The sequence below is a fragment of the Trachypithecus francoisi genome, unplaced genomic scaffold (genome assembly GCF_009764315.1).
Source record: "Trachypithecus francoisi isolate TF-2019V2 unplaced genomic scaffold, Tfra_2.0 Lachesis_group15, whole genome shotgun sequence".
Classification (NCBI taxonomy): Eukaryota; Metazoa; Chordata; class Mammalia; order Primates; family Cercopithecidae; genus Trachypithecus; species Trachypithecus francoisi.
In genome coordinates this window covers 80,753,602-80,781,133 of record NW_022681460.1, presented here as the reverse complement: position 1 = coordinate 80,781,133, position 27,532 = coordinate 80,753,602, and the positions used below count along the sequence as shown (strand labels likewise).

General features: G+C 40.0%; 1 protein-coding gene across 1 annotated transcript in view; it reads left to right on the top strand.

Moving 5' to 3' along the window:
• Window positions 1-27,532, top strand: part of PDE7B (phosphodiesterase 7B) — a 360,697-nt gene that overhangs the window by 254,109 nt on the left and 79,056 nt on the right. The window contains exon 3 of the mRNA XM_033235376.1: window positions 16,667-16,750. Within this exon, the coding sequence (XP_033091267.1) occupies window positions 16,667-16,750 (84 nt within the window). The remainder of the gene's footprint in view (window positions 1-16,666; window positions 16,751-27,532) is intronic.

Sequence of the window (27,532 nt, the reverse complement as noted above, 5' to 3'; positions counted from 1 at the left end):
ATCAGGGATCATCTCCCTTCCACTGGGTGGGGTAGCCTGGGTTCCTTCACGTGGCTGTGAGAAAGGCTGAACTGTGGAGCATCACGATTTGGGGGGAAAGCCATGCTAAAAGGTCCAGAAAAGACCCAGGAAGATGTCTTCCATAAAGTTGGTGATCAGTTATTGCCAAAGGAACACTGCAAATGTAAAGTCTCTCGTTTAGGAATTTAGAGAATTTGTGCTTTTAGTTGAAGGGATTGTTGGGATATGAAATGGCTTCCCAAATGCTATTAACATAAAATTAGGCTTTGTGTCATGACCTGGTTTTTTCTTTTTCAGCGCTTGCACTGCACCTTCCCTATAGTAAATAATATGAAATGAACATACATCTTATTGTGCTCTTCATCTCATCACTAAATATTTTTCAACAGTAGTATATTTTATTATTTTTGTCGTTTTGCTTTGAGTGTGAGTACACATTGTTGTCAAAGTCCTTTCTCAGCTCTGGTTTGGGCAATTCAAGAAAAGTGTGCCAGCTACTCTCTTAGTTTGAACCAGGTTATATTCACAGTGCCTTGGGTTTTGTTAAACAACTAAGTCTCCTAGGAGGGCCAGGAAGTTTTCACCACAGATACCCTAACCTCCCTGTCTCTGTCTCCCACTCCTCTGCCTCCCATATTATCTCTCACCAAACAAGCCACTGTACCACCTATTTCTTTATGCCAACCTCTAAGAAGTTCATACTCTAAATTATCACTACCTTTTTCATTTCAAAATACTCTACAAGTCAATTCATTTCACAGAGCCTCCCCTAACACACCAGAGCAATGCTAATCCATTTTCCTAGCCAAAGTGCCCACATTCCAACAGGACACAATTCACAAATGACCAAAGATGATGCATATTATAAATATTTGCTTTCTGCCCTATTTGCTTTTGCCTCATGTGTCCTCTCTACTTTGTGCTTTGGATAAGACCTTGAACATGTGGGTTGGGTTACAAAGTGAGATAGCCATCAGTGGTTCTCAACATCTCCCCATTGAAGTCACCTGGGAGACTGTAAAAATATGCCCAGATTCACTCCTGCCCAATTAAATCAGAATATCTAATTGAAAACAACTGATCACAGATGGTTGTGAAGGAGAGTAGAATGTTAGCCTAATTTCTTTTTTCCTCCCATACTGAGCTGAGGGGGAAATTCCTGGCCGGTTTCAAATATAATGAAAAAAAGTAAATAAAAGAAAATGTTCTGATAACAAGTTAGCAACTGCAGAATCCTGTGATTAGAAGGTTAAAGGTGGGCAAAAGCTTATCTTTTTCTAAGTCACTGCACGTCAGACCAGAGAAATATAAACATTTGTTTTAAATAATGGTTCCCTTTTTCTACTCACTCTTACTATAAAGTTTCCATGACCCACACCTCACCTTACTCAACTGCTGTTGATGGGTAGTAAGATTCTCTGAACATTGATTCTACGAAATGTGTTAACCTCAAGAAGTATATATTCTAAAACATCAAACATAGGATAAGTTATGTTTGAGGTTCGTTTGCAGGTAGTATTGTCTTAATTGTGCAGCTTAGAATTTTGCAACCAATGTGCTGTGAATGATCCTCCAGTGTGCTGAAATATTCAATTCCCTCAGCCTCCTGGGTGGCCAGGCAGACCTGGGACAGCCAAGACTGGGAATCAAATATTTTTTTTCTGATGTGTGTTATAAAGTGCAAAAGAGGGGAGCTGTGGAAAGATACAGATGGTAGAATCTTGAATGTCTGAAGTAATAAGCAATACAGAGTATCAAGTTCGTGCTCTATGTAGAAGACATTATATACTGTACATAATCCATCCAACAGTTACAATTATACATATAAGAGTAAAGCCATAAGCAGCATATCACTTATGAGAAACTAAGCAACTCGTACTGAAAGAAATTGTCCCCCTGATTATCATCCTGTAGCATAAAAATTACTGTCATTACTTTATATTGTTCACAGTCATAGTAATCTCTAACATAATAATAATACATGAGTCTAGAATAGGTTTTCAATGAACACTAAGAATGGACATTGCTGTTTATTTATCATCTCCAAAATAATTTTTCAATATATATGTAATAGTTTTTCAGTTCCAGTTCTCAAATTCAAACATTAAAATCATGTAATTGGGTTTGGACATGAAGAACTACTTCTCTGGGTTCAATTATCACAAAAAAAGGGATATCTGCAGATATGTTTGCAAAACTCCTGTCAATAATCCTAGTGGAATTATGAAGAGTGCAAAAGTGCCAGAAAACTAGAAAAAGGTAAAAAATTGTCTAAATTTTCAAAGAGGGAGAAATGGCAGATTCAGTTTTTTAGAAACTCAGAGTGAAGGCCAGGCACTCTGGCTCATGCCAGTAATCCCAGTACTTTGGGAGGCTGAGGCAGGCAGATCACCTGAGGTCAGGAGTTCAAGACCAACCTGGCCAACATGGTGAAACCCCGACTCTACCAAAAACACAAAAATTAGCCAGGCATGTTGGCGGACACCTGTAGTCCCAGCTACTTGGGAGTCTGAGGCAGGAGAATCACTTGAACCCAGGAGGCGGAGGTTGCAGTGAGCTGAGATCGCGCCACTGCACTCCAGCCTGGGCAACAAGAGCAAGACTGTCTCAAAAACAAAACAAACAAAAAACCTCAGAGTGAAATGGGGAGATGTTGCTCAAGGGGTACAAAGTTTCAGTTAGACAGGATAAAAAAATTCAGGAACTCTATTGTACAGTATGATGACTATAGTCAACAATGAGGTACTGTATGCTTGAATATTACTAAAAGAGTAGACCCTGAATGTTCTCAACACACAAACACACACACAAGATTTCTATGTGAGGTGATGGATGCGTTTATTAGTAATCATTTCACAAGGTATACATATATCAAAACATCGTGTCGTATACCATAAACAGATATAATTTTCATCTGTCAATTATATTGCAGTCAAGCTGGGAAAAAAACACATCAAATGATCTCTGTAAAGTATCTCCACTTCAGTTTAATTACCTAGTATGATGGCTGTGTAAACAAACGATGCTGCCTGTCAGGGGTATGTTTAATGCACAGTGGAGGTCTGACAGGGCAAATTAATATATGACCCAGTCAATCCTATCACGAGTTAGTGAGGCCCGGTCACAGAAGGGCAGGTTTCAGGGACTATTTCTGCCCATGGGCAATGTTATCTGAATTTTATATGCTTCTCAAATAGTCCTTTCCAAATATCAAGAATATATGCTGCAAGATCTTTCTTCCAAGGATGTATCTTGCACAGTCCAGCTTAATTAATTTTACAGACAAAATACTCCAAAATACCCCTCTCCCTAAAATACATGTATTTGCATGCTATATACTTATAAAATCGATGGTCAACCTGTGTGAAGGAATAGACCCGTGGCCATGTGCCATGATCCATTTTCTGCCTTCTCTGTGCAGCCAGGAGAACATTTATGGTGGCTTAGTTCCCTTTTCTGGAGAGGCCCATGAACACATAGGCCCTAGGAGAGTGTCTACACCACTGAGTGAGAAAGCCACCTCTGGGAGCCGTGAGCAGAGAGAGAAGGGGGCACAGTAACAAGACTTGCCACAAATGGAATGGGAAATGCAGTACAGGACCTGGTTTATAGGGAAAGATAAAACATTTGTTTGGGGATCTATTTAATGTATAAAGTGCCCTAACAGTCTGCTCTCAACAGAGCAGCCAGTGCAATCCTTGAAAAACCTTTGATCATGTCACTTTCTCATTCAAAATTCTCCTGTCTTCTGTTTCACTCTAAGTCTCTAAACTATCTGCCACTCTCCTCCTTTCTTAGTCTAGTCCCTTCAGACTGCTATAGCTAAATGCCTTAGACTGGGTAATTCATGAGCAATAGAAATTTCTTGCCTGTGGTTCTAGAGGCTGGGAAGTCCAAGATCAAGGTGCCAACAGGTTCTCTGTCTGTGGAGAGCATGCTCTCTGCCTCATAAGACAGCACCTTCTATGTGTCCTCTTGTGGTGCAAGGGGCAAGCCAGCTCCCTTCAACCTTTTTTATAGTTCCATTCGTGGAGGGTAGAGCCCTCAAGACTTAATCACTTTCCAAAAGGCCTCAGTTCTTAATATCACCTATTGGGGATTAAGTTTCAACATGAATTTTAGAGGAACATGTTCAGACCTACTACTACCTACTTCTCCATTCTTGTTATCTCCTTGCCCTCATCCCCTCACACTCTTTCAACTCACTCTCCCTGCTCCACCATGTTGGCCCCCTTGCTGTTTCCAGAAAGTACCAGGCATATTCCTTGTTGTCCTGGACTTGCTGTTCCCTGAACCTGAAATGCTCCTCCCAGATAGTCTCCTGGCTCCTCCCACACTTCATTCAAGTCTTTGCTCCATGTCACCTCAGGGTGGCCTTCTCAGGCCCTGCCCTGTTGAAATTGCAGACCTACCCCACCCCTGCACAGTGGAGTCCACCCAGCACTCCCTCATCCCTTCCCTGCTTATTTCTCCTCATAGCACTTACATTATTTCCCTACAGAGGGCAATTTACTTATTGACTTTGTTTATTGTCTGTCTTCCCCACTAGAATCTCAGTCCCACAAGGGCAGGTGCGTTTTATCTGTTTTGTTCACTGCTATATTCCGAGCATCTAGAACAGGGCCTGGCACATAGTGGGCAAACAAAAACATGTTTGTGGAATAAATGAATAAACATCCAGTTGGTCTGCAGTCCAAAAAAGAAATTAGAACCACAGGTATAGACCTAGTCATGCAGACAAGGATGCAATGGCTGATGATACCAGAGAATGGAGCTAGGGGATCTCTAAGTATTTTACACACACACACACATGCTCCACATACAGCAGTATCTACCTAATTATTTCCCCCAGAACAGTCATCTCAGCAGAAACTTGGAAAACACGTTTCGTAGACGAATATATTTGAGAAATACTATATGATCTCACTTTCTTGGCTATTCCGTACACATTAACATACTGAAGGGTCTGAGAAATTCTGCAATTAAAAAAAATTAATTTTGTTAAACCTGCATGTTTCCCAATCAAATTTGATAACACCCTTTAATTCACATAATGTTTAATTGCATATCAAAGAATGTTCTTCCCTTTAAACACACTTTGACCTAGATTTTTATAACAGTATCAATAATATGATTTATATGATATATAAAGTATAATAATGCAATATTACATTTATGTAACATTGTATATATTCTGTATTTATATGGTTATATCAATAAGAATACTCTTAAAAATAAAATTTTATTACAAAGTGATTGGCAAAGCAGTTTTATCCAATTTTACCCGTGTGATTTCATTTGATTCCTACCCTCTGTGAAGTATACAGAGCAGATCCCTACTTAATGAAACAGAGGATTGGATGAGACCCAGAATGGGTAGGACTTACCAAGGTCACAGGAGAGAATGGATCACTTTTCATGCCATTGATTTCTTTACTTTGTGATACGGTTTCAAAATACTATGTATTAATAATACTCATCCTCCCTTAAAAATAAATCATGGCTGTCAGCTCAAGACATCTTTAAACAGAGATTGCACCACATTAGTTAAGGGCACAGGCTGTGGAACTTAATTTCCAGTCTGTCTTCATACTCACTGGCCATGTCTTCTGGGCAAAGTAATTTAACAGCTTTGTCTCGTAGAGGATGATATTGATAATAGCACTGATCTAAGGGAGTTGTGAGGATTCCATGAGTTAATTCAAGAAAAGTATTTTAAACTATTACCTAGCCCACACTCAAGGTTCAATAAATGCTGGCTATTACTATAGAAATATATGTTACTGTGTTTAATAACAGCATTCTATAACATGGGTATAATATAATCAATTCAACCACTTCCCTACCAAGTCTACGTTTTGCCATCTGTTTCCTTTCTGAAAAACAAACAAAAAATGAACAACAGTTGGAGCTTAAAAGAATCCCAAGTGCCATGTTGGCACAGATGTCTGGAATGAAGAACTCCCAAATACTTCCTGGTGCTGAGTGGGCTCCAGCGGTGAGTGTGGTGGTTGAATGGTCCTTCTCTGGTCAGCAGACTTAGTGTGGAAGTCTCCTAAGAACAGACTATCTCCTGGGACTTGGAGTATTTCCTATCCGTGATCAGCAACATTTTTTCTTGCAGTATTTGGCAAGTTTGTCCTTGTTCCCGGCCAGAATCAGGAAGTTCAGAAGCACATAAAAACAAACAATACATAAAAACGCTTCTCTCAAATTATTCAAAGTTCAAAAACATAAGAAATTGTCCATGATATTGGGATCTACTTGGCATTTTATCTGACTAATTACATTTATTCTCATCAATGTACCCATCTTTTCCTTCCCAGTGAATGCTTTTATTTTATTTTATTTTTGGTAGTGTTTTTCATTGCACCTTTTTTCTTGAAGTATATTTAAAGAGAGGAAGTGTTTAGACAGGTTATTACTGTATTTTGTAAAAATTTACAGGTATTTTCATGACACAGACTGTTCTAGCCTCAGTTTTCAAATTATATTATTAATATAATTTTTAGAAATTACTATTCTTAAGATCAGCATAATTTTCTAAGAATGTCATTTCAATGATCACAGTTGACCAATTGCAAGCCAATACAATAAAGTGCTGGTTTTTGAAATTTTACTTATTATTCAAGATCCATTTAAGTATCAGCTCCTTAATAAAACCTTCCTTGTTCCCCAACTCCATGTGATGCCCAAAGGACTATGCTGCTCTCTCTCCCCCCAGCTCGCTCGTGAGCTCTCTCTCTCTCTCTCTCTCTCTCTCTCTGTCTCTCTCTCTCTCTCTCTCTCTCTCTCCCCCCCCCCCCTCTCACGCACTTCAGTCACTCAACTAAATCCAATGGACTTTGTTCAATCACCATTTCACTTGTGCTTCTTCCACAAAATCTATCTGGAAACCACTCCCTTGCTCTTCCATGACACAATTCTGGTTTTCTTCCTATCTCTGGCTCCCCCTTCTCTTTTACAGACTCCTCCTCCTCCAACAAGTGATTAAATGTTACAGATACTCAAGGCTGGATGCTAGACCCTATTCACTTCTCGCTCATTTCCTAGGCAACTTCATGATGACCCATAGTTTTATTTGACATGAAATCATCCTTTTTTATGGTTACATAGTATTCCATGGCGTATATGTGCCACATCTTCTTTATCCAGTCTATTATTGACGGACATTTGAGTTGGTTCCAAGTCTTTGTTATTGTGAATAGTGCTGCAATAAGCACACCTGTGCATGTATACCCAGTAATGGGATTGCTGGGTCAAATGGTATTTCTAGTTCTAGATCCTTGAGGATTCGCCACACTGTCTTCCACAATGGTTGAACTAATTTACACTCCCACCAACAGTGTAAAAGCATTCCTATTTCTCCACATCCTTTCCAGCATCTGTTGTTTCCTGACTTTTTAATGATCGCCATTCTAACTGGCATGAGATGGTATCTCATTGTGGTTTTGATTTGCATTTCTCTGATAACCAGTGATGATGAGCATTTTTTCATGTCTGTTGGCTGCATAAATGTCTTCTTTTGAGAAGTATCTGTTCATGTCCTTTGTGCACTTTTTGATGGGTTTTTTTCTTGTAAATTTAAGTTCTTTGTAGATTCTGGATATTAGCCCTTTGTCAGATGGATAGATTGCAAAAATGTTCTCCCATTGTATAGGTGGCCTGTTCACTCTGATGATAGTTTCTTTTGCTGTGCAGAAGCCCTTTAGTTTAATTAGATCCCATTTGTCTATTTTGGCTTTTGTTGCCGTCGCTTTTGGTGTTTTAGTCATGAAGTCTTTGCCCATGTCTGTGTCCTGAATGGTATTGCCTAGGTTTTCTTCTAGGGTTTTTGTGGTTTTAGGTCTTACATTTAAGTCTTTAATCTATCTTGGTTAATTTTTATATAAGGTGTAAGGAAGGGATCCAATTTCAGCTTTCTACATATGGCTAGCCCGTTTTCCCAGCACCATTTATTAGAGAATCCTTTCCCCATTGCTTGTTTTTGTCCGGTTTGTCAAAGATCAGATGGTTGGAGATGTGTGGTGTTATTTCTGAGGCCTCTGTTCTGTTCCATTGATCTATATCTCTGTTTTTGTACCAGTACCATGCTGTTTTGGTTACTGTAGCCTTGTAGTAAAGTTTGAAGTCAGGTGGTAACATGATGCTTCCAGCTTTGTTCTCTTTGCTTAGGATTGTCTTGGCTATGCAGGCTCCTTGTTGGTTCCATATGAAATTTAAGGTAGTTTTCTCCAATTCTGTGAAGAAAGTCAGTGGTAGCTTGATGGGGATAGCATTGAATCTATAAATTACCTTGGGCAGTATGGCCATTTGCACAATATTGATTCTTCCTATCCATCAGCATGGAATGTTTTTCCATTTGTTTGTGTCCTCTTTTATTTTGTGGAGCAGTGGTTTGTAGTTCTCCTTGAAGAGGTCCTTCACATCCCTTGTAAGTTAGATTCCTAGGTATTTTATTCTCTTTGTAGTAATTGTGAATGGGAGTTCATGATTTGGTTCTCTGTTTGTGGTGTATAGGAATGCTTGTGATTTTTGTACATTGATTTTGTATCCTGAGACTTTGCTGAAGTTGCTTATCAGCTTAAGGAGATTTTGGGCTGAGACGATGGGGTTTTCTAAATATGCAATCATGTCATCTGCAAACAGAGATAATTTGACTTCCTCTTTTCCTAATAGAATACCCTTCATTTCTTTCTCTTGCCTGATTGCCCTTGCCAGAACTTCCAATACTAGGTTGAATAGGAGTGGTGAGAGAGGGCATCCATGTCTTGGGCCGGATTTCAAAGGGAATGCTTCCAGTTTTTGCCCATTCAGTATGATATTGGCTATAGGTTTGTCATAAATAGCTCTTATTATTTTAAGATACATTCCATCAATACTTAGTTTATTGAGAGTTTTTAACATGAAAGGCTGAATTTTGCCTAAGGCCTTTTCTGCACATATTGAGATAATCATGTGGTTTTTGTCATTGCTTCTGTTTATGTAATGGATTACATTTATTGATTTGTGTATGTTGAACCAGCCTTGCATCCCAGGGACGAAGCCGACTTGATCATGGTGGATAAGCTTTTTGATGTGCTGCTGGATTCGATTTGCCAGTATTTTATTGAGGATTTTCACATCGATGTCCATCAGGGATATTGGTCTAAAATTCTCTTTTATTTTATTTTTTTTTTTTTTGCTGTTGTGTCTCTGCCAGGCTTTGGTATCAGGATGATGCTGGCCTCACAAAATGAGTTAGGGAGGATTCACTCTTTTTCTATTGATTGGAACAGTTTCAGAAGGAATGGTGCCAGCTCCTCTTTGTACCTCTGGTAGAATTCGGCTGTGAATCCGTCTGGTCCTGGGCTTTTTTTGGTTGGTAGGCTATTCATTATTGCCTCAATTTCAGAACATGTTATTGGTCTATTCAGAGATTCAACTTCTTCCTACTTTAGTCTTGGGAGGGTGTATGTGTCCAGGAATTTATCCACTTCTTCTAGATTTTCTAGTTTATTTGTGTAGAGGTGTTTATAGTATTCTCCGGTGGTAGTTTGTATTTCTGTCCTCACCTATTTTTCAACATTTTGTGTAATGTTTTGCATAAGCATTTGTTGAAATGAACTAAATCAGTCTAGGATCCCCTCTGAGCCTGCCCAAGAACTAGCCCCTTTGCTGACTCCCATACCTAAATGTTCTACCAAACTGCAAGATACCTACACACTCCAGTGGAGTCTACATCTCCCTATAGTCTATCCTGCGCCACTGGGGGTTCATGGGTCCGAGCTGTGGTCCACAGCACACCTGTTGTCCTGGGCACATAATGTTGCTGTGAAGAAACACTGGGATAAACGTTCAGTTTTCCTCAGGACATAGTTTTGGTGCTCACTTTTATGAACCCTGGCATGTCCAGCAGAGAGAGTAGAAACACAGCCTGGGAAGACTGAAGGGACCTGTGAATTACATCATGCATAGTTGTTCCTGGTCTCTGTTGTGGAGAATGGAGATGCTGGCCACGTACAGAAGTGCTTTCGAAAGCAAGGGTTCCCAAGGGCACCTGGAATCCCAATTTAGTCACTTTATAAGCTGTCTGTGCTCCTCAGGACAGTGGGGATCATACACACACCTATGTCTGGGGCATGTCACAAGGACTAAAGATGCTCATACACATAAGGCCCTTCAAACAGATCCTGACACTTAGAAAATCCTCCTAAAAATACCAACAATTAAGGAGCGGGTAGGGGGCGGGTGGAGGGATGGGAAGGAACACAGGTCAGAAGAGTGATAACTAGGTAAGAACAATAGCTACTGGTTTTTGAGTGCCAATTATAAGCCAGGCACTGTGCTAAGTAATTTATATGTAATGCATTTCTAAAAAGCAACAAACTTTGCTTTGTTGAGATTCCAGAGATTAAAAGTATTATCCCAGAAATACATGAATGATGCGTAATCTTAGACCCATCCGTGTTTTCATTACTGAAGGCAGACCCAGACCGTATAGTTCCCAAGGTGACTCTTCAAGTTGTTCTCCTTCTACCCAACCTCTGTAAGAAGATATGTCTTTGTGTTCTTTTAAGTTCTTTTACAGCTTCTTGAAATTCTCCTTAGGCATTCCCGCTGCTTCTTGTTCAATATCTTTTTTTATGAGACTCCTGTGTTCCTGGTGATTGAAGCTTACTTTTTTCTCATTTTCTGTCTGAAAAACTATTGAGCTCAAAAATGAAGATTGCTCTTGTTGACACTAGTCTAAAACCTGCCTTACTGTCTTTAGAAAATAAACACACTACTATTTACATATTCACTTTTGCAGCATTCAAGTTCCAAAATGCACATTTGTCAAAAAGTCATTCTAAGCTAAAGATGCAAGGTGGTGCAGTATTGTTTGGCAACTCGAACTTGGTGAAATTTCTCTTTTCTCTGATTTTGATATACAGATCAAGATTTTTAAGAAGAAAAGAAAGAAAGAACTTTTTTCACATGCAAAGAAAATTGTATTTAATTCCTTTTGCCAAAAATATGGTTTCTGGACAACTAACTCCTGGTTTGCCTCTTTCCTACATACGAAGCTCTCTCACTGACAGCCCAGGAATTCACAGCTAGTGAAACAGACCAATGGACAGGAAGCCTCCTACTTAGCCAGTTCAGCACATAGTCCTTGGTGACCAGACAGGCCCAGCCTCACTCAAGAAAGTGGAAGATTGAACCTCCACAGGGGAAATTTGGGTCTAATCAGCCATCTTGGGTCCCTCCTGTAAGATCACGGTACTTGGAACAATAATCTCTGCCTGAGTTATCTGAACTGACTGCTTGTGCTACCCCACAAATCTATGGAGTGATTAAATTGCACAACCTTCCTCCTCTCTTTTAGGCCAGATAAACATCTTAGGAGAAATCGTTCACTTAGTTAATTTGGAGAGTAGTCAGCTGAAATAAACAAAGCTTCCAGCTGAGATGTGCAGTATGGTGAAAGTTCTTGTCTGAGATTTGGGATCTGGGTTTTCTCTGTCTTTATTTTGCAAGTGGTGGCAGTGACATGAATTAGTAATGTGCTCAGCAAGCTCAAAGGAATACCTTTCATGAGAGCTGCTTCTTTCCCACCATATTTGGGCTGCTTTGCGGCTTCATCTTTCTAATACCAGCACTATCTCATTTTTCTGGTTCCTAGTGACGGCCCTGCTATGAATCGCTATCTCATATTCCGTGCAACCTATTTATACCAAGAATGTCACTATCTTCTTCATTCATCTCAGATGCCATGGGAGCCCAGTAGCTACTGCTCCGTCCCTCTCTGACACCTTTTCCTCACCCTGAAATGACCTTGACATACCACGACAGGGGCCAGAGTCTGGTTCTTGTCACATGGCCTGTGTTTCAGCCACTGTAAATTGTTATCGCTGTCAGAGTCTCCACCCTCTTTGCCAGTTACATAAGAGGCCACATAGACGTCTGCTTCCTAGCACAAGCTTTTATTAACCAGAGGCAGCACGAGAGGCCAAGTAAGCAATAGGTCCATTCCGGAGCCATGTCCTCAGGGAGGGTGAGGGGCTGTAGTCAGGTCAGGTCGTGGCTCCTGGGGCAATTCGGCTCAGCTCTGGGCCTGTTTGCAGCCTTCAGTACAGGGGATGACATGTGATGTTGTCAGCCTGAAGGGGCAAAAAAAGCAGCAGCCCTTTCAAAATCAGAATGCCCCTGCTGTTTGTTTCCTTTTGGAACACAATAAGAACAGACCGGGGACATGACTCTGGGCTGTCAACGCTTCCTACCAGCTTCCCCAGCACCTTTCATTTGCCAGAAGAAAAAAAGCAAGTTGCTTAAGTTAAACAAGGACTTAATGAATAGTCAAAATAATTGTTTAGCTTGGATATAAGGCCTTAGGTAAATAGATGATTGCCTGAGACCTGGGCCAGGAAAAGCAGCTAGGCAGGACACCGCTTGTTCTTTCCCTCGGACAACAGCCCAGTAGCCTCTGCTCCTCTGAGGACTGTTGTTACTGAATTAATTCTCTCTTCCCACCAGCGTATTAAAGCAATTTAATATCAGAACAGGCTCCTTAAAGCAGAGAGAAGGAAAGAAAACTTTCTATGTTAGAAATATACCATTAACACATAAATCCTACTACATGAGTGCTTCCATTAAATGGAATGCTTAAGATTGGGAATGTCTGGTGTGTTTGTATTGAACTGTTTTCATGTAGTGAAATTTCTCAGGTGCATTGTTAGCATACTTACAACTGTCCTGCCTCCTACCTTATTGGTATTTTTAACATGATTTCATCCTTTTGCAAATGATTATTTACTACACCAAAGGGGCGTTGTTAGGTTTCTGAGGAATCAGCTCCTCAAAGTGCCATGTAGTTATAGACAGTGTCGGCACTGAAGTGGAATCTTCCAGGTATGGTTTCCTTATTTGTTGTTAGTGCTGACTTGTTTGGGTTTGTTTGCTTGTTTAGGTATCTTTGCCCTCACCCGGCTCCATTGCTACTTGTCTCTTCTTCCCAAAGTAGGATGCAGTATGAAAATTTGTTGTCAGCTAATTTCAGTTCTGCTGAAGAATATTTTTAGTAATTGTTTTCTTACTTGAAAGTAATAGATTCCTTGTTGATCCAGGACAGGACTTGCTTGTCTTACTTGTACAGTCCATTTCCACTGAACTGCTTTTGATTCAACTGTGAACTCGTCAAGGGAGTGGGATTCTCCTGGTATTCTTTTTCCACAAATCATGATGACTGTATATTTGGTTTATCGGCAAACAGCAATCAAAGCATACATTATGTAAGAAAAAGTTAGTGCTGACCTGTTTAAACAATTTTTCATCTTAATAATATAGGAGAGTGGTTAAGAACATGAGGTTTCAAGTCAGTTCTGAGTTTAAGCATAAGCTCTGCACTTTCTAGCTCTATGAGTCTGAACAAATTATCAAATTTCCATTGGCTTTGTTTCCTCATCTGCAAAATAGTCAAATAATAATAATAATAATAATAATAACTACTTTGGGTTGTTGGGTTGATGATGTGAAATAATACATGTAAAATGCTCAGCAGAGTATAAGTATTCAGTGAATGTTATCTACCATATTATTTTCACATACCTTATAATTTCCTTACAACAACTCTGTGATGTAGACAAAATTGCTATGATTTATGCAATTTAAATATTAGACAACAGGACTTCAAAGTGATTACTGATTCATCCAGGGTTACCCAATATGGCAAAATGTTGGTCTTCTCAGTACAGGAGCCCCCAAGTTCCCAGTGTATTGCCCTCCCTTCATCCATTCGGCCACAGGGTACTCTTCCTCAGTTTCCTTAAATCTAAAACCTTACATGCTAATGGGCCTACTCTGCCCTAGACTCTCAGGTGGAGACCAGGAAGAAATCCTGTCACAGGCATTAAAACCTTCGTCAATATTACATAGACACTTTCTGGGGAAGTGGTAACCTCATAGCTACAAAGTCAAGAGGAACTCTTTGGTAATACTGAGAAGAAAATACTAATGGAGAAGTGATTTCCAAAAGGTGAGACTGAAAGTGCTGGAAGAAGCCCATGAGATTACAGCAACAGGTCAACAAATCCACAAGCCCAGTCAGTTTGGTAGACAAAATCTATGCAGTCTCCTCCATGCATCATTTTTACTATATACCATTATACAACACAAATGTGTTTAAAGTCAGTGAGTCTGTTATATCATTTTAACATGCTGTGTTTTCTCAATTGATATTAAAACTACAACTTCTTTTATGTGAGGATCTAAGAATTTCATTTCTTTTTTCATTTTAAAAACCTGGTCTACACACTCCGTAAGGTGTGTGTTTCTAACCATAGGGTTAGAAACCAGTGGTATTGTGGAGAGAGCTCTGCCTATGAAGTCTAACAGCCTAGATTTAAGTGCTAGCCCCACTGACTATAATCTGAAACCACCATCAATTTAGGCAGCTCAGTTAAAGTCCATAAATATTTACTATATCAGGACTTTAAGTGGCTTGTGCCTTTACCTGGGACTACAGAGCAAATAGTAGTCCTTCACAACCATTCTTCTCTGAGCCTCTATTTTCTTACTTATAAAGTAAACAGAATAAAGGTGTCTCTCCTCACTGGGTTATTATGAAGACCCAATGAGAAAAAATAAACAAGAAAATAAATACATTGTCATGTTGTGAAAGTGCTTTGTAAACATACGGTGTTCAAGACAACTGCTGAGGAGAGAAAAACACTTCAACTTTCCTTGGTAGCTTTCCTTTATTGACCAGCCACCCCATATCAAAATAAATAAGTACATTTTTTTAAAGCTAACAGCATTACCCTCATTGATGTAAGTTTATATTCACACCTATAAAAGTACTTTTCCATCTGTTTCCTCTTCCTGTCACTTTGGTTTATAACATGTATCCATAAATTACAATATTCTTTCATATCAATATGGCAATGTAACATCAGATTATACAAGGCATTAAAGAAGGCACCAATATAAAATTCAAAGCAGAGAATAGCTCAAGAGCTCATGGCTTGCACTTTACAGCTCCAAGTACAGTACACTCAAGGCCCATCTGTGAGGGTCATTTTAAGCATATCATCAGTTGCATGAGTTGCAGCTGATGGGGATCTCACCCAGGTCCTGAGTTCCTCCAGGAATTAGGAAAGGAAGGAGAGAGGACTGTTCTTCCTTTCAGCTCCTAGGCTGGGGCCCCAGTGCCACCTTAGTTTGGGGAAAAGGTAATTTAGGGAGTGTACCCATTACTACTGGAATTGAAACCTTCCCTGATTCAGTTCTTCCAGAGATATATTATGTCTCAGGTATTTCTACCTCTCCTCTGATTCCATAGTATATATAATAACTGGTGAATTTGGTCTTTATTTCTACTCTTGTCAACAGAGAACATTCACTTAGAATCCACTAAGTACCAGACAGCATTGAAAGTGCTATGGAGAAATGTAAATAACATGATATGCATGATCCCTGCTTTGCAGGAGTTTAGAAGGAAGCAAACCAGCATTTATTGCCAGGCAGTGAGTATTATTTTAGGTTCTCTGGCAAGGACACTTCGAAGTGGGTCTTAGCTTCATTTTATAAATGAGGCATCTGAGGCTCAGAGAAATAAATCTGCCAAGATCACACAGGTAGCAAGTGTCTCAGCAAGGTTTCTCCAAAGCCTACCTTGTTCTAAAGTCCATGTTCTTTCCACTCTACTCTGTTACCTCCTCTGATGAGAAAGACAGGACACATACCAAAAAGGAAAACAAAAACAGATATTAAATATGAAAGGAAACCAGCCAGGTACAGTGGCTCACGCCTGTAATCCCAGCACTTTGGGAGGCTGAGGCAGGTGGATCATGAGGTCAAAAGATCAAGACCATCCTAGCCAACATGGTGAAACCCCTTCTCTACTAAAAATACAAAAATTAGCCGGGCGTGGTGGTGTGTGCCTGTAATCCCAGCTATTCGGGAGGCTGAGGCAGGAGATTCACTTGAACTCAGGAGTCAGAGGTTGCAGTGAGCTGAGATCACTGCACTCCAGCCTGGCAACAAAGCAAGACTCCATCGCAAAATAAATATATATATATATATATATATATATATATATATATATATATATATATGGAAACCAAATAAATAAGTACTAGAAACTCTACGGACTGTCCTGTGTGTAAGACTGGCCAAGTGCCTGGAGCAAGGCTAACCTGTGAGGCGATTCTAAAGCACATTAATGATATAATACGGAAAAAAAGAAGGTGGATAGCAGTCAGAAAACAATTGTGCTGGAACCAAGAAAAATTATAGTCTGGGTGATTAACACTTCTAAGAATGAAAGCTACAGTGCAACACTCATTTATCCTTCCAGATTCAGATGCTTTGTCTCTGTGGCCCTGGGAAGCATAAAATTACTTTTGTCTTTTGTCTTTTTATGGAACTTTGTAAGTCGCTGTGATTTTCACAGACCCGTCTTCTAAGCACATCCGTGTTCCTTATTGGTGTACTGCCAACCTCATTACACTCAGCATTAAATATCCCTTTCCACACAGCACTCGCTTCAGTGTGGTAAAAGGGAACCATTTTTCTCCTGACATGTGGGGTTGGTTTCATTGAGGATTTACAGAGGATTTACAGGGGAAAAGTGAATGCACGTGGCAATGTTTTCAAGCCTTGGTTTGGATTTTCTGTTTTCTAGGAGATATACGACTAAGGGGTCAGACGGGGGTTCCTGCTGAACGCCGTGGCTCCTACCCATTCATTGACTTCCGCCTACTTAACAGTGAGTAATCAAGTGTACCTGGAAAGGAACAAACGTTTTCTTCAAAAAGAAAAAAAAAAAAAATCCTCATTTCCCTCTGAACTTCAAAACGTTCCGGGGTCTGCCTTCCTTCCTGAATCTCTCTTCTGCCAACTAGAACTTAACCCTTTGTCTTTGAATTTCCTCACAAGTGAAGTAATTCTGGCCCTGCCCTGCCTCTCAGAGCTTCAGTGAGGGTCAAATGAGATCAGGTCAGCTTTAAAAGTATAAACCTCTGGCCAGGCGTGGTGGCTTACGCCTGTAATCCCAGCACTTTGGGAGGCCAAGGTGGGAGGATTGCTTCAGCCCAGGAGTTGGGCAACATAGTGAGACCTTATTTCTACAAAAAGTCAAAAAATTAGCTGGGCATGGTGGCGCAGCCTGTAGTCCCAGCTACTTACTTGGGGACTGAGGTGAGAGAATAGCTTGATCCCAGGAAGTTGAGGCTTCAGTGAGCCAAGATCTCACCACTGCCCTCCAGCCAGTCTCAAAAAGAATAAAAATTTTTTTTATAAAAAGTGTAAGTCTCAAAAACTGTGATGCCCTATACTGGAAAGCTACTATTTTCACTTTCCAGCACATTCTCTCTACCTTCAGCCAGAGCTAGACTAGGTGAGATTCCATTTTATTTTTGAAACCCCACAGGGAATCTTCTTCTACAGTTGCCCTTAGTAACCCACACATTATAGAATTCTCACTTCTTTGTCTAATATAAATCCTCAAGGTCTATTCTTGCCTTCCTGGTAAAACTCCTCACCATGGCAAAATCCAAAGCATTGCTGCTTTCTCCCTTGAACCTTACAAGTTCATTGACTTCTACCTTCCCCTCCCTAAACTACTCCTCATCAGGAGTTTTGTTCAACCTTTGGTCCATAATTTTCTTAATCTTAGGTTATTTTGCAAACTCAAACGAGTGACCGGTCATCCCTCCAGATTTCATATCTTATAACGATCGTAATCATCCTTCACTGTAGACTTGTGGGGGAGGTGGAAGAGCAAGTGGATAAATTTCACAATTTGCTCCAAGGTTTTCAGTGTTTGGTTCTCATATCACTTCCCATCTATAAATTTCAAAGTACTAGATTATACCCAAAGAATATTACTTTCCTTTGACACAAATAAGCTCAGCTAAAGAAGTAATTTGATTTACTTCAACCCCTGGAAATTACTAGGAGAAATTAGAACTTGTTATTTCTAATCCTTCAATCCTTGAGAGGCCAATAGTAGGTGGCATGTTTGTATTTCTCCTGGCTTTTTCATCTCCCCTATCAATGTGCAATGTCTGTTTTTTTAGCACTTTCAGGGACACAGAGACTTGGAGTAATTCTTTCCACACTAGAGATAGCCTTCCCTACCCAGACCCTCAAAAATGCTTTTTGGAAGACCGAATTGAGCCGTTAGACCAATGCAATAATATGGGATACAGCCTGTGGGAGCTCTAATGGTCTGTCTGACCTTTCCTTATACCCTGATTGGGCTGTTTCAGCTACCCATGGAAGTTACACCTTTGACAGTCTCTAGACTGAATGGATTTCCAAGTCCTAGGCATGTGGTTTCTCTAAGCAGGACAAGGATGAGCAAGGGGTTCCGCTTCACTGTTTCATATAGACCAGAACTCTCCAGCAGCATCCCATTTTGAAAGTTGGAGAGAGAAAACAACCAAAAAGCCTCTTCTCAATAGTAGATGAGTGTTAGTTCATGTTTTCTGATATGAACCACAAAGGAATTAGGAAAATAAGAGGATATTTCTGTTTATAATTCCAAAGTTCCATTATTTTAAAACCTTAATCCCAGTGTTAATAAGCAACTTTACTGCTAATGGTGGTTATCTTTGCAGGCGGGACAGTGGAACACTTTTTGTTTGTTTGTTCTGGTTTTTTTTTTTTTTTTTTTTTTACAATTTGCCCTTTTACTTTTGTAATCTGAAAAACAATGGCAAATATAAATAACATTTAAAGAGAAACTCATTGCAGACAATATTTCAGTGTCATATTGTTCACCATGTAAGAGATCATCTGCCAGCAACTGCTATCCTGTCTCCCCTCTGCTGGAGATCCTCCAGAACTTCTGAGTACCTGGGCTCAACCCCAGCCTCATTTCCCTGGCCCTGGATGCTGCCTACCCTTCCACCCCTATTTCACGCCACCTGGTGCTCACAGTCCTCCACTCATCGAGTGACAGTGCTGGCCATCCACCCTGAAATTCCCTTTAGGGTCTCCTCAGCATTCCATTCTGGATAACTCTTTCACCCATGTCTCTTACTCAATAACATACTGCAGAGGCAATATTAACTTTTCTTTAGCATATTTTCCTTTATATGAGGTCTCTAGTTTTTTTAATGTATCAAACATACCCCAAATAGGCTATAAGATCCTAAAGACAATCTTCTCTTTATCCCCAAATAGACTATAAGATCCTAAAGACAATCAGTTGCTATTGATCACTTACTAACTATAGTTAACTTACCAACTATTAAAGGGTCTCCTCAAAAACATTATATTAAATAACTGTGAACATAAATTATCCCCTGTGTTTAACTGAACAACACAGGTAGGAACGAAGACCTCTAAGATATTCCTTTATTTGTGATGCGATTTACCTCTTGGTATCATGCACCATAGACCCCGTTGGTGAGTTGAAACTAGAACAGATAACATTACTGTGGTCACCCTCCACAGTTCCTAACTTAGTTTGCAATTACAGCAGCTTGTCACTATGGAGCAGAGATGTATGAACATCTGTGTTAGTCACAGTTACATAAGGTATATATGTCATATCTCCTACTACTTCATATACTGTCTATTTAATTCTCTTCAATATCACTCATGTCCTTGTGGTTTGCCTGAGTTGTTAGTGTGTGCTTTATGCCCAAAAGGAAACATCTTGGGACATCTGGGGATTTTCTCCTAGGGCTTTTCTCTTTACCAGTTCATTCTTATTCTACACTGTAAGAGCTGAGCTAGTTTAAAGTGATTCTTTAGATCACTTACCTTAATTTTGAGTCAAGTTTTTCCCAGCGTGGGCACAGACCCTAAACTTCATTTCCCTCGGGTGCTTGCAGTTTTGTTCTCTCTCCCACGGTAAAATCTAATCTAGGATTTTTTTTAAACCATTTATAGGAAAAACCAAATCACCATAGCCGTCACTCCCCAGCTCTGCATCCCTGCAGCCTTCCTTCCAAAATGTTAGTGAAACCCACACAACTGCCATCCCCTTTCCAGAGTGTCGCCGGGTGGGTGTCCCTCTCCCACCCACCTCAGTACATGCGTGAATCACTGGAGCACGCAAGAGCAGAAATGTATACTAAATAGTGAGGCCCGTGCATTTCTCCATTGGTCCCATTAGTCACAGCCCCAGTCTGTCACAGGAGGGCAGGGGACATCAGAATTAAAATCTAAAATAACTCGTCTTCAACCAGAACAGTTTCTAGGCATTAAGATGGATTACTAGGTGGCTCACGCCTGTAATCCCAGCACTTTGGGAGGCCGAGGCGGGTGGATCACAAGGTCAGGAAATCAAGACCATCTTGGCTAACATGGTAAAACCCCGTCTCTACTAAAAATACAAAAAAAATTAGGCAGGCGTTGTGGTGGGTGCCTGTAGTCCCAGCCACTTGGGAGGCTGAGGCAGGAGAATGGCGTGAACCCAGGAGGCGGAGCTTGCAGTGAGCCGAGATTGTGCCACTGCACTCCAGCCTGGGTGGCAGAGCGAGACTCCATCTCAAAAAAAAAAAACTGAATTACTGGAAAAGAAGTGGACAAATGACTGCCTACACACCAAATCTGTCCCCTTCTCCTGCCTGTTTTGGTCAATAAAATTTTACTGGGATATTGCCATGCCCGTTTGTTTATATGACATCTATGACTGCTGTCACTGAAACAGTGGCAAAGTAGTTGCACAGAAACTGTGTGGTCTACAAACTGCCCCCCACAAACCCCAGAATACTCACTCTATGGCCCTTTATAGAACAAGGTTGCCAACCCCTAGATTTTTTAAAACAGATTTAAGAGAGCTTTATGACAAAGCCACAAGCACTTTCAGTCCAGTCTGTTTATCTTTGTTAATGTCTTTTTTTTTTTTCTGTTACATTTCCAGTGCCATCACTTTACTTTCAAGAGTGGACTCACGTTGACTAAATTTTTATGAACAGAAGAATAAACAGAGAGGGAACATCTGTTATCGATGCAGATTTTAAATTCCAATTTAAAATTATAATTTCTAATTGCACATTCTTCTGGAAGAGGTTATTTTTGCGGGGAGGGGAAGCACATATTTGGGGCAGAGGGAAACACAGTACTACTGATTTCATGTACCTATTGTCTGCATGTAAGGTGACTCTTGGTTTGCCTGGCATAGTCCTAGTTTGCACTTGTTCAGGAGTATTTATTATTAGTGCCATCTTTCATTCCCAGAGTGTCCTGATTTGGACATTAAATTACAAGGCCAACTGCTTGTATAGGTTTTCCCCCAAAAGAGTATTTCAATTTAATGTTTCTCAAAGATCACATGCAGGAATAAGTTTAAAAGATCTATTGTATAATATAGTGTCTATAGTTAATAACAAACATATACTTGAAAATTGCTAACAGAGTAGGTTTTAAATGATCTCATCACAAAAAGGTATAAGTATGTGAAATAATGCATAAGTTATTTAGCTTTACTTAGTTATTCCACAATGTGCGTGTGTGTGTGTATATATATATATATACACACACACATATATATCTTGAAATATGTTGTATACCATAAATATGTACAATTTTGTCAGTTAAAAATAATAATATCATATCATATGCATTCCAGGAATGAAGATTGGAAAATCGTTTTCATAAGAGATTCATGTAGATCAATAGAAATACGTAAGACTCATTAAAAGCTAATTTCATTTCCTGTTTCTACTTTACACACACAATTTAGAAGAGAGTCATCTCTGTGAACTTCTTGAAGCTTCTCTGGATAAGTAGCAGGAAACTGTGGCCTCAGCACCATTTGTGTGGAACATTGGAAAGATAGATCTTTAAAGACTGCTATCTTTATACCTAAGCACAGAGAGCCAGAACAGAGAGAAAAGGGGGACAATTGTTTTTATTCCAGATGATGTCCTAACACAGAGAACTGGAGGGACGGAAAAGCAATGGCTGCATTCTCCCAATGTCGATTTCCTATAGATTTATTTCATTTGCTAATTCTGTTTGTAGGGGGGAAACAAAGGAGGAAAAAATGTAGAGAAGAGTGTTCCCAGACCTGTGGACCCAGAGGGGAGAGTCGCAGGAGCAATTACAACCTTCTGCAGAGCAGGCGGCTCCAGCAGCCCCGTCTACAGCTCTGTCTCCTGATTTAATATAATCAGCAGCCTGAGTAGATAATGACTAGGTTGAGATGTTCCCGTGGCAACCGTCTCAGAGCAACACAAAGTGATTTCCACACCGGCTCAGCAGAGGAAGTGACATACAAAGAAAACATGCTCAGGGACTGTGGAGCTTGAGGGAAAGAAACAGCTTCAGCCTGAGGTTTTAGGGCACCAAATATCTGCTGCCACAGAGAACCCAGAGCTCCAGACCAGCCCCTGGGCTTTGCAGTAGTAGGTTAATTGGCTATTTGTCTTTTCCTGCCTGTTAATTTGCTAATCTTGATCTTTAAAGCTCTATTCCTTCAGACTTGCCTCTCCTGTCAGGGTCATCTTAACTGCACAAGCATGAGGTCATTTTAGTAGAGCTACAAAAATATTTTCCTTTACTTATTATTTCCCAAATGGAACCAATATATACAAACATATATATTTTTTAAACTTTTTATGAAGAAGTGACCCAGAGACTCAAATATTTTTTTTAAAGCTGCCATCTAAAACGTATTATACCCTGCAGCGTTCTTTCTTTGACATATAAAACACACTCTCGGTGAAGGACTGTTGACCAAAAGCCACTCAGTATGCTGGAAACCATCTGGCCCTAAGTGATAGCCCCATCTAAAGATGGAGGGATAGTTTCTTTACAGACTCCATTTCCTATGAGAGAATTCTTGGCAGTTACAGCCTTTTAGTAACCTTACAGATACCTTTTTCTGTCACCTATAAGAACTACACAAGCAAAGAATCTGAACTAAAATGTCATCGGATGATTTGAATTCAGTCACGCTGAGAAGATGACATCCCACCCCCAGCCCTGTGTTCCCCAAGTGGAGAAGGGAGGTGTCCGCTGGGACTTGTTCAGACTTCTCCTCATACTTGTGAGTGCCAAGGTAACACCCTACAATTTCAAAGTTCAATATTTACCTTCCTCTAGAAGAAAGGCAAGGCACTCGCTGTGGCCGGGGTGCTTTCTGGCTCAGCTGGATCTTGCTCCATGATGGTGCACTCAGGGCTTCTGGCTGCAAGCTCCTAGCACTTCAGCTGCGGAAGTGCCAAAGCAGCAGGATGGTTAGCCACTGAAATGCCACTAGCCTGCAGAAGACAGAGTTGGTGATGTCCCGGCTGTCCCTATGACTACCCCTTGATGGAGCACCTCCTATGGGAGGCATTGTACCAGCGCTGGAGATACAGAGATGAATGAGACATGGCTGCTGCCCTGGAGGGATTTACAGTAGCATAAGCTACTATATCTACAATGTATTTACAAATAAATTTTGATGTGGTGTGATACACCAAGTAATACATGCCTGTATAACAGCATACATAATACAAGAAATATATGCATCTATGGGATTCAGAGGAGTTCAAGAAGGAAATAATTAACTCTGTCTTGGAAATTAAGGAAGGCTTCCTGGGAGGAGTTAAAACACAAGCAGATTATGGAAGCAACAGTGATATAAAAGAGGGTTGTATGCTAAGGCCAACTATTAGTGCCATTATAAAATATACTTTAAGACTTAAGAAACCAGGAAAACATTGTCAATGAGTTTGCTCAACTAGATAAAGGTATTATTGAAAGATAAGGTATTCTAGTGGGATCCGAGCAGAGAAATCAGGAAAAATCATACAAAATATGTCTGAGAAAAAACATATTCAAAAAGAAACCATTTTCACCTTCTACATCTAAAAGTGAAAACAGCCACTGCCTGTTAACCTGCCTGACATCATTTAATGGATTACTTTTTATGTGAGGGATGAAAAATAAAAAATTGGGTTAGAGAGTCCAGTACTTCCTCTGGGTTTTCATTCATTTATTCATTCAACAAACAGAATGCCTACTCCATGCCAAGAAGGCCATGAAACCAAGGTGCTCTGAGCCACACCAACCACCACAGGACTGAGATGGCCTTTTGTATGGTGGCTATCTTCTGTCTCAGACAGCAATGGGACTGGGATCTACCAGAGACTCCAAACAAAAATATCTGAACAATTCCTTTTAAATCAACAAGGACTGGGGAGATGGGGGAGAAACGTGCTATGTGCTATATCTGGGCAGAAAATTCTGAGGGCTGGAAAGGAAACTATGAGATATTCTGCTACCCTCAAAGAGCAAACAATCTCATTACATAGACAAGAAAAATAAACATTACACCAAGTACCCTACAACAGAGTAAATGATCTAATTCTAAAATAAGTAACAATAATCAGAGACAAGAGAAGGCAGAGATTACTGAAGTACCCTGAGCAGAAGGATTTATGGTCTTGTGCTAAACCCTGAAAGGTAAGATAGAGTGTTGACTGATGAAGGAATTGTCTATAAGGGAGACTGACCTACATATGGGGACATAAAGTCATTAAGTAGGAAGAAGATCCAAAAAGTAGCAAATAAAGTTCATTAACTAGAGAGAAAGGCTTGGAATGCCAAGATAAAGAAATCAAACTTGTCTCATTAAGCAGAGGGTCTCTACAGAATTTTGAGAAAAAGATGAACAGGATAAAACAGTGTTTGAGAAAATTAACTAACATCCATATGTAGGAGACACAGACTCAATGAATCCAAAGAAGTGTAATCAGGCTGCAGACTGCGATGGCTGTAGAGATGAAAGTGTAAATCCACAGATTTCATATAAAAGAAGACATAAAACTTGAGGATACTGAATATTGGGAGAGCCAGAGTTGGTCTGGCCATCTGAAAAACTGGAGATGAGATCAACAGTCAGAAAAGTCAGAGGATGAGTTAGGGGAAAGACGGTAAGCTCCACTGGGATAGGTTGAGTTTGCAGGAGAATTGAGTGGAAATATCCCGAAGAAAGCTAGAAATAATGGACTGAAGTGCAGAGGAGAGGTCTATTTTGGAAATTCCACTTGGGAATCATAATCATTCATGAGCCATCTGGCCAGAACAGGCATCATGAAGTCAACCAACTACTTTTGTTCAGGGGCCCCTGTATTTTTAGTTTATAATAAGCTTCATTCTGAAAAGCATTACAAGACTGTCCATGAGAAAGCCCACAAAGAAATGAGTTTCCTTTAGTGAGAAACTCTAAATTTTCCTCTGTGAGAAACTATTTAGACATTAGCGTTCAGGCACCACCTCACTCCCTCATGATGGATTCTATTGAATACAAAAGTGACTTGTGTCAGATCCCAGCGGATTTGCTAACTCACCTGAACACAGCACAGAGAAATGGCCGTTTTCTACAACAGCACTTCCTTGAGCGAAACTCTAACCCACTCAAAGTATTTTCAGCATAGTGGCTTCTCTGGATTTCTGGAGACATTAAAATATAGAGGGAAGCAGAAGTAAATTAAGTTTTTTTTGACTGAAGTTACCTATGAGTCACTGAGCTAAAATGACTTGTTTGTTCAATAAAATTAAATTCAACCTCCTACCCAGAAACAGGCAGAGCCTATCTCTTGTGACCTCATTAATAAACCAAACGCAGGGCTATTTTTTTCATTGCCATCCCACCTTCGAAGTTTCATAATATCTAAGGGATTCACTGTGGTCCCCATTCTACTGTATGTATGAAAAACTAGAGTGTGGCCCCATCCTTAATATCTTTTGTATGTTTCCAAACTGAGATCTCAGGGTTCACACACAAGATCAAAAAGATCTTGTTTTCTAACTAGCAGACCAAATTGCCTTGGGGCATCTGGGTGGTTTATTACTTTTAAGTAACATGAGGAAGGAGGGCAGAAGTTATGGAGGAAAGTCCCAAGAAGAAGTTGGTCAATGCCACTACATCTAACAACAACCACCACAACAGCTCTAGTCTGAGAGGTGCCTAACCCCAGGCACAGGGTGTATAAGGCCAGGTGTATACCCCTCTTAGGCAAGGTCACCAGGATGTAGGTCTCTTGGAAGACTAGAAGCACAGGAGGATTGCTGTGAATACTAAAAATAAAAATGAGTCCCTTCACAACCAAACCACAGCTGCCTCTCTGCCTCTTCTACCATGGTTGCCCCACCCAGAGCTCCAAGCTCACTAAGTCATCATCAGTAGAGGGAGCCCACAGAAAAGACCATGACCTTTGAAGTTAGACCTGGGTTTGAATCCTACTTATACTGTGAGCCTGAAAAAGATGCCTCAACTACTCAATGTTCACATACACGCAAGGAGATTTTAATTCTACCCTAATTGGGTTGTGGTGAGGAGTAAATGAGATAAATGTGTTCAGAAGCCTGCCTTGCTTTTAACAGGTCCCTAATATAGTTGAGTTTTGGATGTCCCTTCTCTCTCTGCTGAGTACATCCCTCTCCCGCCACCTCTTCTCCTAGGAAGCATCTGTTCACCCTTCAAGCCATGGCCCCATCATTATGTCCTTTGTGAAGCCTTCTTCAATCCTCCCAAAGGAGTGAACTCATCATTCTCTCTGCACTCCCACTACATCTTCCAGAAAGCATCATCACATTGTAACTGCAAAGTCATTGCACCTGAATTTCTGGAGGTAGAGCCCAGGATATTTTCAAAACAGCCCCAGGCAACCTGAAGCAACAAGGCTGGCTCTGGGCCTTCCAGGAGTATTTGGGAACCGCGATATATGTCAATTATGGCATACAAATTATATCTATGCTTTGCACAGATAGACTCATTTAATCCCCACAAACACCCTATAAAGTAACCGCTACTATTACAGATGAGGAACCTGAGACTGAAAGAGGAGAAATAACTCAACCAAGGTCACCCAGCTTGTAAGCCAGAATTTAAACTCCAAATATATAATTGCAGAGCAAAAGCTTTTAACCATAGTAAAGTATAATCCTTTTTACATATGAATTTTAATGTTCAAAGGCAATATATGATGCAGTATACTCCTTTTACATGGAACATGTATATGACAATTTTTCCTTTTAAATATTTTTTATAAATTATGAAAATTTTCTTTTTATAGTACATTTAGATTATTTCCTTTTGGTATTAAATGACTTCAGTATCATTGAACAAATATTTCTATAACTGAATGAGAAAATATGTCATTAAACATCTAAATTATTAGATTTTGCAATATTTCTACTGTATTTTCTAATATTCCTGCCACTCTCGTGGAAGATGCCAAAAGACAAATTGCACATTTCATCACCTGACCTTGTGTTCTTTGATAAGAAAGAGAAGGGCGTGGTGGTGACAACTGAGGATACTTGTAAGCTGCCCCCAAAGAAGAAGGAAATGGAATCGCTATTGTGACAAATTAAAGTCAGATTTGTAGCTGCCACCAGTTGCTTTAATTTTTCTCAAGGGGGAGTTGGTTATTTCCTGTCGTGCAAACCATGAATTGCTGAAAGAAACAATTTCTCAAAATGTTTATAATATATTAGATAAAAAGAAGCAGAATAGAAAAGTCTATACCCAAAAAGAAGATCTCAGTTATGTTTATTAAAATATGCCAAAATCCTAACAAGAGCTCTTTCTAGA